We start from the raw sequence: 16200 nt of genomic DNA, 5'->3' as shown, positions 1-16200 counted from the left end.
TTGTGGCGAATCCCATACCGAAACATGGCAGAGTAAAGCTGTTTATTGCAGAAGTGAGTGCCCCCATCACTGATTAGTACTCTAGGGACACTGAACCTGCTAAAGATATGTTTCTGGTGGAACTTCAGCACCGTTTTAGTATCATTGGTGGGTGTGGCAATGGCCTCAACCCATTTTGATACATAATCAACTGCCACCAGAATATAAGTGTTTGAGTATGATGGTGGGAAAGGTCCCATGAAGTCAATTCCCCATACGTCAAACAACTCAATTTCCAAGATTCCTTGTTGAGGCATGGCGTAACCATGAGGCAGATTACCAGCTCTTTGGCAACTGTCACAGTTACGTACAAACTCTCGGGAATCTTTATAGAGTGTGGGCCAATAGAAGCCACATTGGAGGACCTTGGTGGCTGTTCGCTCACCTCCGAAATAGCCTCCATATTGTGATCCATGGCAATGCCATAGGATCCTCTGTGCTTCTTCTCTAGGCACACACCTACGGATTATTCCGTCTGCACATCTCTTAAAGAGATAGGGTTCATCCCACAAGTAGTACTTTGCATCAGTAATTAATTTCTTCTTTTGTATCCTGTTGTACTCCTTGGGTATGAACCTTGCAGCTTTATAGTTTGCAATATCGGCAAACCATGGTGTTTCCTGAATGGCAAATAAATGCTCATCCGGAAAAGTCTCAGAGATCTCAAGAGAGGGGAGGGGCGTCCCTTCTACTGGCTCTATCCGGGACAGATGATCAGCCGCTTGGTTCTCTGTCCCTTTTCTGTCTCTTATTTCTATATCAAACTCTTGCAGAAGCAACACCCATCTGATGAGCCTGGGTTTTGAATCCTGCTTTGTGAATAGATATTTAAGAGCAGCATGATCAGTATACACAATCACTTTTGATCCTACTAAGTATGATCTGAACTTGTCAATGGCGTAAACCACTGCAAGTAATTCTTTTTCTGTGGTTGTGTAATTTTTTTGGGCATCATTTAAAATGCGACTAGCATAATAAATGACATGCAGAAGCTTGTCATGCCTCTGTCCCAATACTGCACCAATGGCGTGATCACTGGCATCACACATTAGCTCAAATGGTAACGTCTAGTCTGGTGCAGAAATGACTGGTGCTGTGACCAGCTTAGCTTTCAGTGTTTTAAATGCCTGCAGGCACTCTGTGTCAAACACAAATGGCGTGTCAGCAGCTAGCAGATTGCTTAGAGGTTTTGCGATTTTTGAAAAATCCTTTATAAACCTCCTATAGAATCCTGCATGCCCCAGAAAGCTTCTGATTGCCTTAACATTGGCAGGTGGTGGTAATTTTTCAATTACCTCTATTTTTGCTTGATCTACCTCTATTCCCTTGTTTGAGATTTTATGCCCAAGGACAATCCCCTCAGTCACCATGAAGTGACATTTTTCCCAGTTTAAAACTAGGTTGGTCTCTTGGTATCTTTTCAGAACAAGTTTCAGGTGATCAAGACAGGAGCTGAATGAGTCTCCATATACTGAGAAGTCATCCATGAAGACTTCCAGAAATTTTTCCACCATATCAGAGAAAATAGAGAGCATGCATCTCTGGAAGGTTGCAGGCGCATTACATAGCCCAAATGGCATCCTTCTATAAGCAAACACTCCAGATGGACATGTGAATGCTGTTTTCTCTTGATCCTGGGGATCTACTGCAATCTGGTTATAGTCTGAGTAGCCATCCAAAAAGCAGTAATAATCATGACCTGCTAGTCTTTCTAGCATCTGGTCTATGAATGGTAAAGGAAAATGATCCTTTCTGGTGGCTGTATTGAGCCTTCTGTAGTCAATACACATGCGCCACCCTGTAACTGTTCTTGTAGGAACCAGTTCATTTTTTTCATTATGAATCACTGTCATGCCTCCCTTTTTTGGGACGACTTGGACAGGGCTCACCCAGGGGCTATCAGAAATAGGATAAATAATCCCAGCCTCTAGTAATTTGGTGACCTCTTTCTGCACCACTTCTTTCATGGCTGGATTTAGCCGCCTCTGTGGTTGAACCACTGGTTTGGCATTATCCTCCAATAAGATTTTGTGCATGCATCTAGCTGGGATTATGCCCTTAAGGTCACCTATGGACCACCCAAGAACTGTCTTGTGTGTCCTTAGCACTTGAATAAGTGCCTCCTCTTCCTGTGAATTTAAAGCAGAGCTTATAATCACTGGAAAAGTGTCACCTTCTCCCAGAAACGCATATTTCAAGGATGGTGGTAATGGCTTGAGCTCGGGTTTAGGAGGTTTTTCCTCTTCCAGAAGAAATTTCAGAGGCTCTTTCATGTCCTCTGAATCCTCTAAATCAGGCTGAACATCTTTAAAGATGTTTTCCAACTTTGATTCAAGACTCTCAGCCATGTTGATCTCTTCTACCAAAGAGTCAATAAGATCAACTTTTATGCAGTCTTTTGATGTGTCTGGATGCTGCATGGATTTGACAGCGTTCAACTTGAATTCATCATCATTGACTCTCAGGGTTATTTCTCCCTGTTGGACGTCAATGAGGGATCGTCCAGTTGCTAGGAAGGGTCTTCCTAGAATGAGAGTAGCACTTTTGTGCTCCTCCATTTCCAGCACAACAAAGTCAGTGGTAAATGTGAATGGCCCAACTCTGACAATCATGTCTTCAATCACGCCTGATGGGTATTTAGTGGAACCATCAGCAAGTTGGAGACATATCCGGGTTGGTTTAACTTCTTCAGTTAAGCCAAGCTTTCTGATAGTGGATGCAGGCATTAGGTTGATGCTTGCCCCAAGATCGCATAAAGCTGTCTTGGTGCAATTATCTTCTAATACGCATGGTATCAGAAAACTCCCAGGGTCTTTAAGCTTTTCAGGAAAGCTCTTCAGAATGACTGCACTGCATTCTTCAGTGAGGAGAACTCTTTCTGTTTCTCTCCAATCCTTTTTATGGCTCAAGATCTCTTTCATGAACTTGGCATAAGAAGGTATTTGCTCAAGTGCTTCTGCAAATGGAATCTTTATTTCAAGAGTCCTGAGATAATCTGCAAAGCGAGCAAATTGCTTATCCTGCTCCTCTTTCCGGAGTTTTTGAGGATAAGGTATCTTGGCTTTATATTCTTCAACCTTAGTTACTGTAGATTTACTGCCTACAGAAGTGGTTGAAGAAGCCTTTTTAGAGGGGTTGTTATCAGCATTTGTGTGTGTCTGATCCCTCACTGGCAATTGAGTGCCAAAGTTAGAAACTGGAGTGACGTTAGATGCCAACTCCTTGTCTGTTCCTGGCGTCTGAACGCCAGAATTGTGCCCATTTTGGGTGTTCAGCGCCAGATCCTGCCCATTTTGGGTGTTCAACGCCAGATCCTTGCCCATTTCTGGCATTGAACGCCAGTCCTGCCTTGTTTCTGGCGTTGAACGCCAGTCTTGAGCATGGTCTGGGCGTTCAGCGCCAGCCTTCCACCAATTTTCTGGCGTTTTAGTTCCAGAATTACTTTTTCTTGGGCTCTTACTGTCCTCAGGTGAATTTTGGGTGGTTTGCTCATTTCTTAGCTTTTTGCTGTCTTGAGGTGGGGTATTTAATATTTTCCCACTTCTTAGTTGAACTGCTTGGCATTCTTCTGCTATTTGCCTTGACAGCTGCTGCTTTGTTTGCTTAAACTGTTCGTCCATATGTATATTAGCCATCCTTGTCTCTTGTAGTCTATCTTTGAATTCGGCTAACTGCTTTGTTAGAAAGTCCAATTGCTGATTGAATTCAGCAGCTTGTTTTACAGGACTGAGTTCAGCAGTTGCTGTTTTGACCTCTTCTTTCATGGAAGGGTCACTACTTAGGTACAGATGCTGATTCCTGGCAACTGTATCAATGAGCTCTTGGACTTCTTCAATTGTCTTTCTCATGTGGATAGATCCACCAGCTGAGTAATCCAGAGACATCTGAGCTCCTTCAGCAAGCCCATAATAGAAGATGTCTAACTGAACCCACTCTGAAAACATTTCAGAGGGGCATTTTCGTAGCATCTCTCTGTATCTCTCCCAGGCATCATAAAGAGATTCATTATCTCCTTGTTTAAAGCCTTGGATGTCCAGCCTTAGCTGTGTCATCCGTTTTGGGGGAAAGTATTGATTCAAGAATTTGTCTGTCAGTTGTTTCCAAGTCCTTATGCTGGCCTTAGGTTGGTTATTCAACCACCTCTTAGCTTGATCTTTTACAGCAAATGGAAACAGTAATAGTCTGTAGACATCCTGATCTATTTCTTTATCATGTACTGTATCAGCAATCTGTAGAAACTATGCCAGAAACTCTGTAGGTTCTTCCTGTGGAAGACCGGAATACTGGCAACTTTGCTGCACCATGATAATGAGCTGAGGATTCAACTCAAAGCTACTGACTCCAATGGAGGGTATACAGATACTACTCCCATATGAAGCAGTAGAGGGGTTAGAATATGACCCCAGAGTCCTCTTGGACTGTTCATTTCCGCTTAGGTCCATGATGGAGAAAGGGAGATGATATAAAAATTATTTTTATTTATTTATTTATTTCAAAATAAAAATAAATCAAAATAAAATAAATCAAAATGAGTGAAAGATTTTCGAAAAAGTGAGGAGAGAGAAAGTGGTTAGGAGATTTTGAAAAGGATATGATGATTTTTGAAAAAGTTTTAAATTTTGAAATAAAAGTCTAAATTTTAGAAATAGATTTCGAAAAAGATGCTTTAAAATAGAGAGAAAAGATATTTTTGAATTTTAAGAAGAGAGAGAAAAACAATAAGATAGCCTAAGATTTAAAATTTTTAAATCTAATGCTCCTTGTTTTCAAAAATTTTTGGAGGAAAAACACCAAGGAACACCAAACTTAAAAATTTTAAGATCAAGACACAAGGAAAACTCACGAACACTTTGAAGACTCACAAGAACACAAGAACATGAAGGAAGAACACCAAACTTAAAATTTTTAGAAAACCAAACTAAAATTTTTGAAAAACACAGAAAATTCAACAAGAAAACACCAAACTTAAAGTTTGGCACAGGATTCAATAGAGAAATTATTTTTGAAAAATATTTTAAAAAGAAAATAAGGATTCTAAAATTTTAACACGACAATAATAGGAGACTGTAAACAAAAAAAGAAATTTTTTTCCTAATCTAAGCAACAAAATAAACCGTTAGTTGTCCAAACACGAACAATCCCCGGCAACGGCGCCAAAAACTTGGTGCACGAATTGCGAATCACACTTCTCACAACTCGTACCACTAACCAGCAAGTGCACTGGGTCGTCCAAGTAATACCTTACGTGAGTAAGGGTCGAATCCCACAGAGATTGTTGGTTTGAAGCAATCTATGGTTACTTTGTAAATCTTAGTTAGGAAGTCAATTATATTTATCAGTTGAATTGCGAATGAACAAAAGAGCATGAATTAAAGGTTATTTGTTATGCAGTAATGGAGAATATGTTGGAGTTTTGGAGATGCTTTGTCTTCTAAATCTCTGCTTTCCTCTGTCTTCTGATTCACGCACGCACGTCCTCCTATGGCAAGCTATATGTAGGGGATCACCATCGTCAATGGCTACATCCCATCCTCTCAGTGAAGAATATGCTCACATGCTCTGTCACAGCACGGCTAATCATCTGTCGGTTCTCGATCATACCGGAATAGGATTCTTCGTCCTTTTGCGTCTGTCACTAACGCTCAGCACTCGCGAGTTTGAAGCTCTTCACAGTCATTCGATCATCGAATCCTACAAGGAATACCACAAATAAGGTTTAGACTTTCCGGATTCTCATGAATGCCGCCATCAGTTCTAGCTTATACCACGAAGATTCTAGTGAAGAGATCTAAGAGATACTCATTCAATCGGATATAGAACGGAGGTGGTTGTCAGGCACACGTTCATGGTTTGAGGAAGGTGATGAGTGTCACAGATCATCACCTTCATCACAGTTAAGCGCGAATGAACATCTTAGATAGGAACAAGCGTGTTTGAATGGAAAACAGAAATACTTGCATTAATTCATCGAGACACAGCAGAGCTCCTCACCCCCAACAATGGAGTTTAGAGACTCATACCATCAAAGAGTACAAAGTTTAGATCTAAAATGTCATAAGATACAAAATAAGTCTCTAAAAGTTGATTAAATACTAAACTAGTAGCCTAGGTTTACAGCAAATGAGTAAACTATAGCAGATGGTATAGAGATCCACTTCTGGGGCCCACTTGGTGTGTGCTGGGGCTGAGATTTAAGTAATTCACGTGAGTAAGGCCATTTTGGGCGTTCAACGCCAGGTTTGGATCCATTTCTGGCGTTGAACTCCAGCTTTTAATCATTTTCTGGCGCTGGACGCCAGAATTGGGCAGAGAACTGGCGTTGAACGCCAGTTTACGTCATCTATCCTTGAGCAAAGTATGGACTATTATATATTGCTGGAAAGCCCTGGATGTCTAATTTCCAACGCAATTGGAAGTATGCCATTTCGAGTTCTGTAGCTCCAGAAAATTCACTTTGAGTGCAGGGAGGTCAGAATCCAACAGCATCAGCAGTCCTTTTTCAGCCTGAATCAGATTTTTGCTCAGCTCCTTCAATTTCAGCCAGAAAAATACCTGAAATTACAAAAAAATACACAACTCATAGTAAAGTCCAGAAATATGAATTTTTCCTAAAAGCTAATGAAAATAAACTAAAAACTAACTAAAACATACTAAAAACTATATGAAATTAACTCCAAAAAGTGTATAAAATGTCCGCTAATCAAAGGCCTACGCTGATTATAAGAGACGTAACTTAGAATTTTCTGTGGGTGATCAAGTTTTTCTCCGAGTGTCACCTATGAAAGGTGTGATGAGGTTTGGCAAAAAGGGTAAGCTTAGTCCTCGCTGTATTGGTCCTTTTGAGATCTTGGAACGAATAGGCATAGTGGCGTATCACTTGGCACTACCACCTGATTTGTCTATGATTCATCCAGTATTTCACGTGTCTATGTTACGTAAATATCTTCATGATCCAGCTCATGTACTTAGTCCCCAATCAGTGGAGTTGAAAGAAGATTTATCATTTGAAGAAAAACCTATTGCTATAATTGATCAACAAATAAGGAAGTTACGTTCAAAAGAAGTAGCCTCTATAAAAGTAGTCTTGAAGAACCATTTGGGGAAAGAAGCAACCTGGGAACCTGAGAATGTAATGCGCGACAAATATCCGTATTTGTTCGAAACTTAAGGTATTTTCGCGTTTGAAATTCGGGGATCGAATTTTTTACGGTGGGGAGATTGTAGGGTCTAATTAAAAAAAAAAACAAACAACAATGATGGGCCAAGCCCATAACCTTTCCTTCATTTCTTTCTACTCCAACGGCACACACAAACATTTCAATGTACACATATTATTACATCACAGAACCACCCACCGCCAATGCTACTCTCTGATCTCGCCTCCTCATGTCACTTCTTCAATAATAATTTCATATACTTTTATTTCAATTAATTTCACTACTCTTCTATTCCAACTCTATTATGCTCTATCTATTGTGTTCTCTTATGTTGGCTTTTATTCCAAAACTCAATTGAAGTAGTCTAAGCTTGAAGAAAAGAAAAATCACCTTTAATTCAAGAATTACTAATTATTAAGACGTTAAGGTGATTCTTTAGATTGATAATTACCTATATTTTTAATTTTTGTCATGTTTATAATTATGGATATTAATAAATCCAAAAATTTTGGGTTAGGGTAAGATAGAATTTGGGATTTTTTGGTATACAGGTTTTATTATATCAATTGATATTAAGATTAACTTATTAGAGTTATTATTGTTATGTTTGTGGTATTAGATACTCAAAAGAACCACTCTCCTTGCTTGTTGGAACCTATGGAATAGAAATCCCTCTCTTGAATTTTAGTCTGTGAGTAAACTTTGTATCTATGATTAAATTTTAGCATTTGCATCATTTTTATAATTTTTGAAAATAATTTTATAATTTATTATTTAGTTATTTACTAACTTATTTGTCAACATGATGTTTATGTTAAATATTTTACAAAGAAAATCCCACTTGAGACATAATATTTTACGTTGAAATGAATGAAGTGGTTATTTGAGAAATTAAACTTCAATGTAAATATTATCTTACATATACACTTTGAATGTAAATTTCGTATTGAATTTGGATAAAGTTATTATATGAATTATTACTATTGAATTGATGATGTATTTATTAATTTGTTTGATAACTTTTAGTTTGATAATAATTTATATGTCAAAATATTTTGAAAGGTTTTATGACAGAAACGGTAGCTAGCGGCAGCAAGCGCTAGACTTGTTGCACCTTGTCAGTATATAATTGCATTTTCAGGACCATATGAGATGAAATAATTCCTGTCTGTTTCATGTCCACAAAACTAGTGGAACATATCTGTTTTAGAACTCACACGAAGAAAAATACCTAAGTGTGATTTCTGTCCATTATTTTGATTTTTCTGGATTAGATAACCTTCCGCGTATATTATTATAAATAAAGAAGTTTGAATGTTTGATATTCATAATTAATTATCATTGTGTTTGAGTATAATTTTATCATTATTACTAAGGTGGATTTATTTGAACTAAGAGTTTACTAATTATACAACTGTCTCTTGTGGGCCTATTGATGCTCTGCTTACTCACTGAATTGCAAAACTTACTCTGTTGCTCTTTCAATTTTTTTTCAGATATGGGCCTTGATTCTAATCCAACTTCATCAGTTTCGCTCTAGTTTTGTTTGTGTTAGGGAGCTCTTTACTGTTTAAGGGCCTAATATTTTGTGTAAATAGCTTTAAAGCTCTTTAGACTTGTTAAATTGCTCCATGTGACACAGGCAGGATCCGACATTGGTGACTTGAGTATATTGCTTGTAAATATCCTAGTAGATGAAACTAATAGACTATGCTTTGCTGTAAAATAGATTTGCTAAGTATGTTTTAAATATGAGGCTGAGTGTTTCGAGGGTTACCTGAAACTGAAGGTCGATCTCGGATGAGATCTACCGTGGTGGCCGGAGTTGTCGTGTCCGATTTGTTAGATCTGGTGGCCGGAGCTGTCGTGTCCGACCTGGTAGAACTGGTAGAGCTAGAGATGTTGCTGATCCTTCGTCACCAGAGGGTGGTGGTACCTGCAAGAGACTCCGATGATTAAGTTAGCATGGGCTTTAAGCAGGTTTTTAGTAGAATCAGAGTATGAGTTATACCTGGGTGCTCTAGTGTATTTATAGTAGTGTGGAATGATCTTTCTGGAGATAAGATAGTTATCTTATCTTATCTTTGAGTGAAGTCACCTTATCTTTTAGGGAAACCGCCTTATCTTTCTAGGCTTTTGCCGCCTTTAGTTTGGGCTGCGTCTTTTTGTGTGGGCCTACTTTGGGCCTCTATGGAGATTTGGCCGAGCTCTTTGTGAAGAGGTCTGTAATAGACCAACCTTCTAAGAGGTCGGCCAACCCGGTTCTTTATAGCTCAAACCGATGTATGAACAGTGCCCCTGCTTAAGCTTCGATCTTCCTTGTGAGGTCATGCTTCTTAGCTTCGATCCCTTTGAGGGAGTCGTGCTCAAGCATCTGTCTGGCTTGTTTCTTCATTGCTTTGCAATCCTTGAAAATTAGAGGTTTCGTACTTCCCAATCCGACCTCTTTTGAGTGGTAGTGTGGGTTTTCTACCTTGCCCTCTGGATCACGCCTTGCTTTAAGTTTGTGTTGACAACCCTCTGCTTTGGCGAAGTTATCCTTGCGGCTTGATATCCGGGCCCTTAGTGACTTGTCCGATGACTTTTTAGTGTTCTTTATATAGAACCTTTTTTAGTCTCGGATGACGTTCGTAGCCCCATTTGAGATTGTGCTTTCTTTGAGTGGAGTTGTATCCCTTTTAGCTAAGCACATTTGAGCCTTAAGTTGTTTCCCAACCTTTTGGCTTGTTCTTTTTTGAGATCATTTTTGCACCTCTTCTTAGCTGACGTCAACCTGTACAACTTTGCTCCCCGAGATTTTTAGTCACATTCCAACAAGCTTTTTAGGTAGTGTTCCGATAAGGAACCTTTTCTTTATAGTTTGTTTGGATGACTTTTTAGCTCTGTCTTCGAGGCTATGCTTTTCGCTTTTTAAGTAGTGTCTTTTTTCAAGACTTCGTACTTTTCAGCGAAGCACTTCTGGCTTTGGCCTTTTGACCTTTCCTTGGCCTTTGTGAGATGTTAATAGAATGTTGGTACTTTACTGTTTGACCTCTTTTTGATTAGATCTTGTTTAGTCCGTCTTCTGTTTAGGCGGAATGACCTTTAGGGCTAACTTGTCCGACAACTTTTTAGTGTTCTTGGTAGAACCTTTTTAGTTAGTCTGAACAATTTTGATAGCCTTGTCATAGAGCCGTGGCTTTTTGGGCAGAGCTATGTCCCTTTTAGCACAGGCTTTTCGTTGGTCCGACTTCTCGTGTCGATCCGAGCTGTAGCTTTCGTTAGTCCAACTTCTTTGTCGGAGCAATCTGTAGCTTTCGTTGGTCCGACTTCTCTTGTCGGTCCAATCTGTAGCTTTTGTTGGTCGACTTCGCTTGTCGGTCCAATCTGTAGCTTTCGTTGGTCCAACTTCTCTGGTCAGTCCAGGCTAAGTTATTTAGTATTCCTTTTTTAGTTAGACCTCGTCAGGCCACTTTTTATGGATTACTTTTTATAACTTCTTGCATTAATCTGTTTTTATCGCTTTCACCTTGCCGATCTTTGTTGAAATCGGACGATGAATTTGGTTTTCATCTTTGCCGATCTTGTCAAAATCAGGCGATGAATTTGGTTTTCATCTTTGCTGACCTTGTCGAAATCAGGCGGTGAATTTGGTTTCTACCTTGCCGACCTTGTCGTGATCGGGCGATGAATTTTTGCTCTCAGATTAATGCGTCTTGGTAGGAAACTTTTTAGGGAATCTGCAAACTTTTAAACAATAAAATAAAGATATGAATAAGAGTGTGTACATGTTAGTGCTTACCCTTCTAGGTCGGGCAATCTCTTAGATCTCAGCCTGGAGCCCTTCTTAGATTGCAGGCATGCCATGACCTTGGTAGCTCTCGCCCTTCGAGGTCGGACACTTTGTGGTGACCTTTCCCTAATACTTCTGAACAACTTGGTATGGTCCTTTTCAGTTGGCTGCTAGTTTCCCTTCTCCTGACCGACCTTAGGTCCATTCGACGCTTTAGTGCTTCCTCTCTAATTCGAGCTCTTCCTCGGACTTCTGGAAGTAGGTCGAGCTCTTCCCTTTGAGTTTAGGAGTTGGTATCTTCGTTGTTCTTGATTTGAGCCGTTTCTCATCTTCTTTTCTGTAGGTTAGTCATTCTTTTCTCTCTGTTTTTTTTTTTTTACTTTCGACAACTGTGCATGCTTTTGATGTAAAGCTTTGACTTTGTATTGGGTTTTTGCTCTAAATAAATTTGGTTCTTTCTGCAAAAATTTTGTGTCTTTGATCATTTGTTGTGACTTTTCTTTTGTCGTTTGCCTTTGAGAAGAATGTGTGCCTTGCTTAGGGTTTTGTTATTGTTCCTGTTTCTTTTCATCGTTGCCTGACTCCTTTTGTACAAAAGTTATAGCTTTTGTTTTGACCTTTTGTTTGTTTGGGTATAGATTGTCGACTTCTCTTTTCTGTGTTCTTGCCCTGTTGTTGCCTCCAAAGGGTTCCCCTAGACTTTCGTGTAAGTCCTGGGGTTTCCCTTTTACTGCTATATCTGACACTTGATGTTTTACTGTTATTGTCTGAGTTGTTTCCTTATTTGCCCGAGTTGTTTAGTAGTAACCCCATTTTTATTTTTCTTATGTAGGAATATTTGACCTATGTCTTCCCGCAAAAATAATGCTGAGATGTCTACTAAGATCCCGGACGGCATGTCTGACTGGCTGGATTCCATAGTTTTAATGTGTGTTCCTGAGTACTGTGTGCGACTTAAGAGGTTCCATAGAATTTGTAGGGATAGGGATGAGGAGAAGAATCATGAGTTAGTGTCGCCAGACCCTGAGGAGAAGGTTTGTTTTCCTTCCTTGACTCTGGGGGAACGACCCTGACCTGATATGGTTAGGACCTTTTCTTCCTCTGACATTGATGGATTTTGCAGTGTTTCTTGGATGAGGCTTCTATTATTGCCCCCTGGTTTGGTGCTGGCTAGTTTTGAAAGTGCATCAGCTCGGGCATTCTGTTCCCGAGGTATATGTTGGACCTCATATCCCCCGAATTGTCCGAGCTGTTGGTGCTGGCTAGTTTTGAAAGTGCATCAGCTCGGGCATTCTGTTCCCGAGGTATATGTTGGACTTCATATCCCCCGAATTGTCCGAGCTGTTCTCTGGTTTTGTCCAGGTATTTTTTCATGGTGGGATCCTTAGCTCGGTAGCTCCCTTTTATTTATGAGGTGACTACTTGTGAATTACTGAACACGGTAAGCTTTTGAACTCCTACCTCCTTAGCCAGCCTTAAACCAGCCAGTAGTGCCTCGTATTCAGGTTGGTTATTTAGCTCGATTTGGGTTCCCTGATCGCTTTCTATAATTACATCTGCGCCATTCCCGGTTTTGTTTGAAGAGTCGTCCACGTAGAGATTCCATTTTGTGGGAGTTCCTGGGGGTGTCAGTGTACTCTGCAATGAAGTCGGCCAGATACTGTGATTTGATGGCTGTCTGAGCTTCATATTGAAGATTGAATTTGGTTAACTCGACTTCCTACTGTAGAATTCTTCCAGCTAAGTCTGTTTTCTGTAGGATGCCTTTTATAGGCTGGTTGGTCCGAACTCTGATAGTGTGAACTTAAAAGTATGGGTGGAGTCATTGAGAAGTGAGTATGATTGCGTAGGCGACCTTTTCTATCTTTTGATAGTTTAGTTCGGCCCTTTGTAGAGCCTTAATGATGAATTAGACGGGTTGTTTCCCACTTTCATCTTTTCTGACTAGTGCTGAGGCTATTGCCCGACTTCCCACTGCGAGGCATAATATGACTTTCCCGTGGTCGGGTAAGAATGGGTGGTTGCCCCAAGAATTTTTGAAATCTCGGAAGGCTTGTTCGTACTCTGTTGTCCTATTCAAACCTCTCTCCCTTCCTTAATATACCTCTTTGAGGTTTCTTTTGTGAGATGATTTAGAGATCCCTCCTCCTGCGAATCCTCCATTTATCATATGAACATGTCTCGCAGGGATGTGAGGTGGATGTTCAACTCGTCTGACCTCTTCGGTGTGAGGTGGACGTTCAACTCGTCCGACCTCTTCAGTGTGAGGTGGACGTTCAACTCGTCCGACCTCTTCGTCCCTTCTTCTTTTTCTTGGTTCATCCGCTTTATTGGCTAAGTACCGATCTAATCGCCTTTCTCTTGCCAATTTCTCTATGACATTCTTTAAGTCGAAACACTCTTTAGTAGGATGTCTGTAGATTTAGTGGTACTCGCAGTATTCTGTCCGACTTCCCCCTCTTTTGATTGGGCGAGGTGGTGGGATCTTCTCAGTGTTGCATATTTCTCGGTAAACATCCACAAGAGACACCCGAAGAGGGGTGTAATTGTGGTATTTTCTAGGCTTCTCATCGGGTTGATCTTCTTTTTTCTTGGTCTCTTTATCCTTGTCCCGTGGTGGGTTAGGAGAATCCGGTTTTTGAGCTGTCTCCCAATCGGGAGTTCTCCTCCATATTGATATATTTTTCCGCCCTTTCCTGAACCTCATTTAGAGATGTTAGGTACTTCTTGGATATTGAGTGGCTAAAAGGTCCTTCTCTTAGGCCATTGATGAGTCCCATGATGGCCGCTTCTGTTGGAAGACTTTGTATGTCAAGGCATGCTTTGTTGAATCTTTTCATGTAGCTGCGAAGGCTTTCCCGATCTCCTTGTTTAATTTCCAGTAAGCTTGGAGCGTGTTTGGCCTTATCTTTCTGGATGGAGAACCTGGCAAGGAACTTTTTAGCAAGGTCATCAAAACTTGTGATGGATCTTGGAGGCAAACTATTGAACCACTTTATTGCTGTCTGGTGCACGGAATTGTGATCACACTTTTCACAACTCCGGTACAACTAACCAGCAAGTGCACTGGGTCGTCCAAGTAATAAAACCTTACGCGAGTAAGGGTTGATCCCACGGAGATTGCCGGCTTGAAGCAAGCTATGGTCATCCTGTAAATCTTAGTTAGGCGGATTCAATTGGTTATGAGTTTTGATAATTGAAAGATAAATAAAACGTAAATTAAAATAAAGATACTTATGTAATTCATTGGTGGAAATTTCAGCTAAGCGTTTGGAGATGCTTTGTTGCTTCTGAACCTCTGCTTTCTGATTGTCTTCATCCAATCATGCGTGCTCCCTTCCATGGCAAGCTGTATGTTGGTGGATCACAGTTTTCAATGGCTACCATCCGTCCTCTCAGTGAAAATGGTCCATGAACAGTTTCTATACGGCTAATCAACTGTCGGATCTTTCGTCTCAGATGAAAAATACCAGGCACAGCTACCGCACGGCTAATCATCTGTTGGTTCTCACTTGTGTCAGAATAGGATCTCTCTATCCTTTTGCACACTGTCACTATGCCCAACATTCGTGATTTTGAAGCTCGTCACAGTCATCCCATCCCAGATCCTACTCGGAATACCACAGACAAGGTTTAGACTTTCCGGATCTCAGGAATGCTGCCAATTGGTTCTAGCCTCTACCACGAAGGTTCTAATCTCACAGATTTGAATGCTCTGTTGTCAGGAGAGGCAAGTCAAATGCGTGGATCAGAGACCCAATAGACTATACTCCGGCTGTCGTCCAATGACTACGTTGAATATCATGTAGACCGCTTGTGGTTGTCAGGCACGCGGATCTTGGCTAAGCGAGTAACGAAGATAGCGGGTGATTGTCACGGGTCACCCCCTTCATCCTGACTTAATTGAATTAGGTACGAGAGTATATCTTGGAGAAGAAGTAAGCATGAATTGAAAGAGAAATAATAGTACTTGCATTAATTCATGAAGAATAGCAGAGCTGCGCACCTTAATTTATGAGGTGTAGAAACTCCACCGTAGAAAATACATAAGAGAAAATAACCTAGGCATGGCCGTGAGGCCAGCCAAGTATGAAGTTTATAAAAGATGAAAAAAGATGATAAGATTCTGAATACAATAGGAAAGACTAGTATTTATACTAAACTAGTTACTAAGGATTACAGAAATTGAGTAACTAAGTGTAGATAGTGCAGAAATCCACTTCCGGGGTCCACTTGGTGTGTGCTTGGGCTGAGCATTGAGCTTTACACGTGCATAGGCCTTTTCTAGAGTTAAACACCAGCTTGGATGCCAGTTTGGGCGTTTAACTCCAGTTCTGGTGCCAGTTCCGGCGTTTTACACCAGAAAAGGGTCTCTGGCTGGCGTTTAAGCGCCGGTTTGGGCCATCAAATCTTGGAAAAGTAAAAAATATTATACGTTGCTGGAAAGCCCAAGATGTCTACTTTCCAACGCAATTGAGAGCGCGCCAATTGGGCTTTTGTAGCTCCAGAAAATCCACTTCGAGTGTAGGAGGGTCAGAATCCAACAGCATCTGCAGTCCATTCTCAGCCTTTGAATAAGACTTTTACTCAGGTCCCTCAATTTCAGCCAGAAAATACCTGAAATTATAGAAAAACACACAAAGTCATAGTAAAGTCCAGAAATGTGATTTTTGCATAAAAACTAATAAAAATATAATAAAAAGTAACTAAAACATATTAAAAACTACCTAAAAATAATGCCAAAAAGCGTATAAATTATCCGCTCATCACAACCCCAAACTTAAATTGTTGCTTGTCCCCAAGCAACTAAAAACAGAATAGGATAAAAAGAAGAGAAAATACAATAAATTTTAAAATATCAATGAGGATTAGTTTTAATTAGATGAGCAGGACTAGTAGTTTTTTGCCTCTGAATAGTTTTGGCATCTCTCTATCCATTGGAGTTCAGAATTGTTGGCCTCTTTAGGAACTCAGAAATACAGATAATGTTATTGATTTTCCTAGTTAAGTTCTTTTTGATTCTTGAAAACAACTATTTTATGCGTCTTGGCCGTGACCCTAAGCATTTTGTTTTCCAGTATTACCACCGGGTACATAAATGCCACGGACACATAACTGGGTGAACCTTTTCAGATTGTGACTCAGCTTTGCTACCTGCTAAAGTCCCCAGTTAGAGGTGCCCAGAGTTCTTAAGCACACTCTTTTTGCTTTGGATCACGACTTTAACCACTC

The 16200-nt window shown here is 40.3% G+C and overlaps 1 protein-coding gene across 1 annotated transcript in view; it reads left to right on the top strand.

Moving 5' to 3' along the window:
- Positions 1–7207, top strand: part of LOC110266848 (uncharacterized) — a 37571-nt gene extending 30364 nt beyond the window's left edge. Inside the window, exon 2 of the mRNA XM_021111887.2 lies at positions 6746–7207. Within this exon, the coding sequence (XP_020967546.2) occupies positions 6746–7207 (462 nt within the window). The remainder of the gene's footprint in view (positions 1–6745) is intronic.
- The last annotated feature ends 8993 nt before the right edge of the window (positions 7208–16200 follow it).

Source organism: Arachis ipaensis, chromosome B9 (assembly GCF_059453495.1).
Source record: "Arachis ipaensis isolate K30076 ecotype BB chromosome B9, ASM5945349v1, whole genome shotgun sequence".
NCBI lineage: Eukaryota > Viridiplantae > Streptophyta > Magnoliopsida > Fabales > Fabaceae > Arachis > Arachis ipaensis.
The sequence above is the reverse complement of the archived record's forward strand: the minus strand, read 5'-3'. Positions and strand labels throughout refer to the sequence as shown.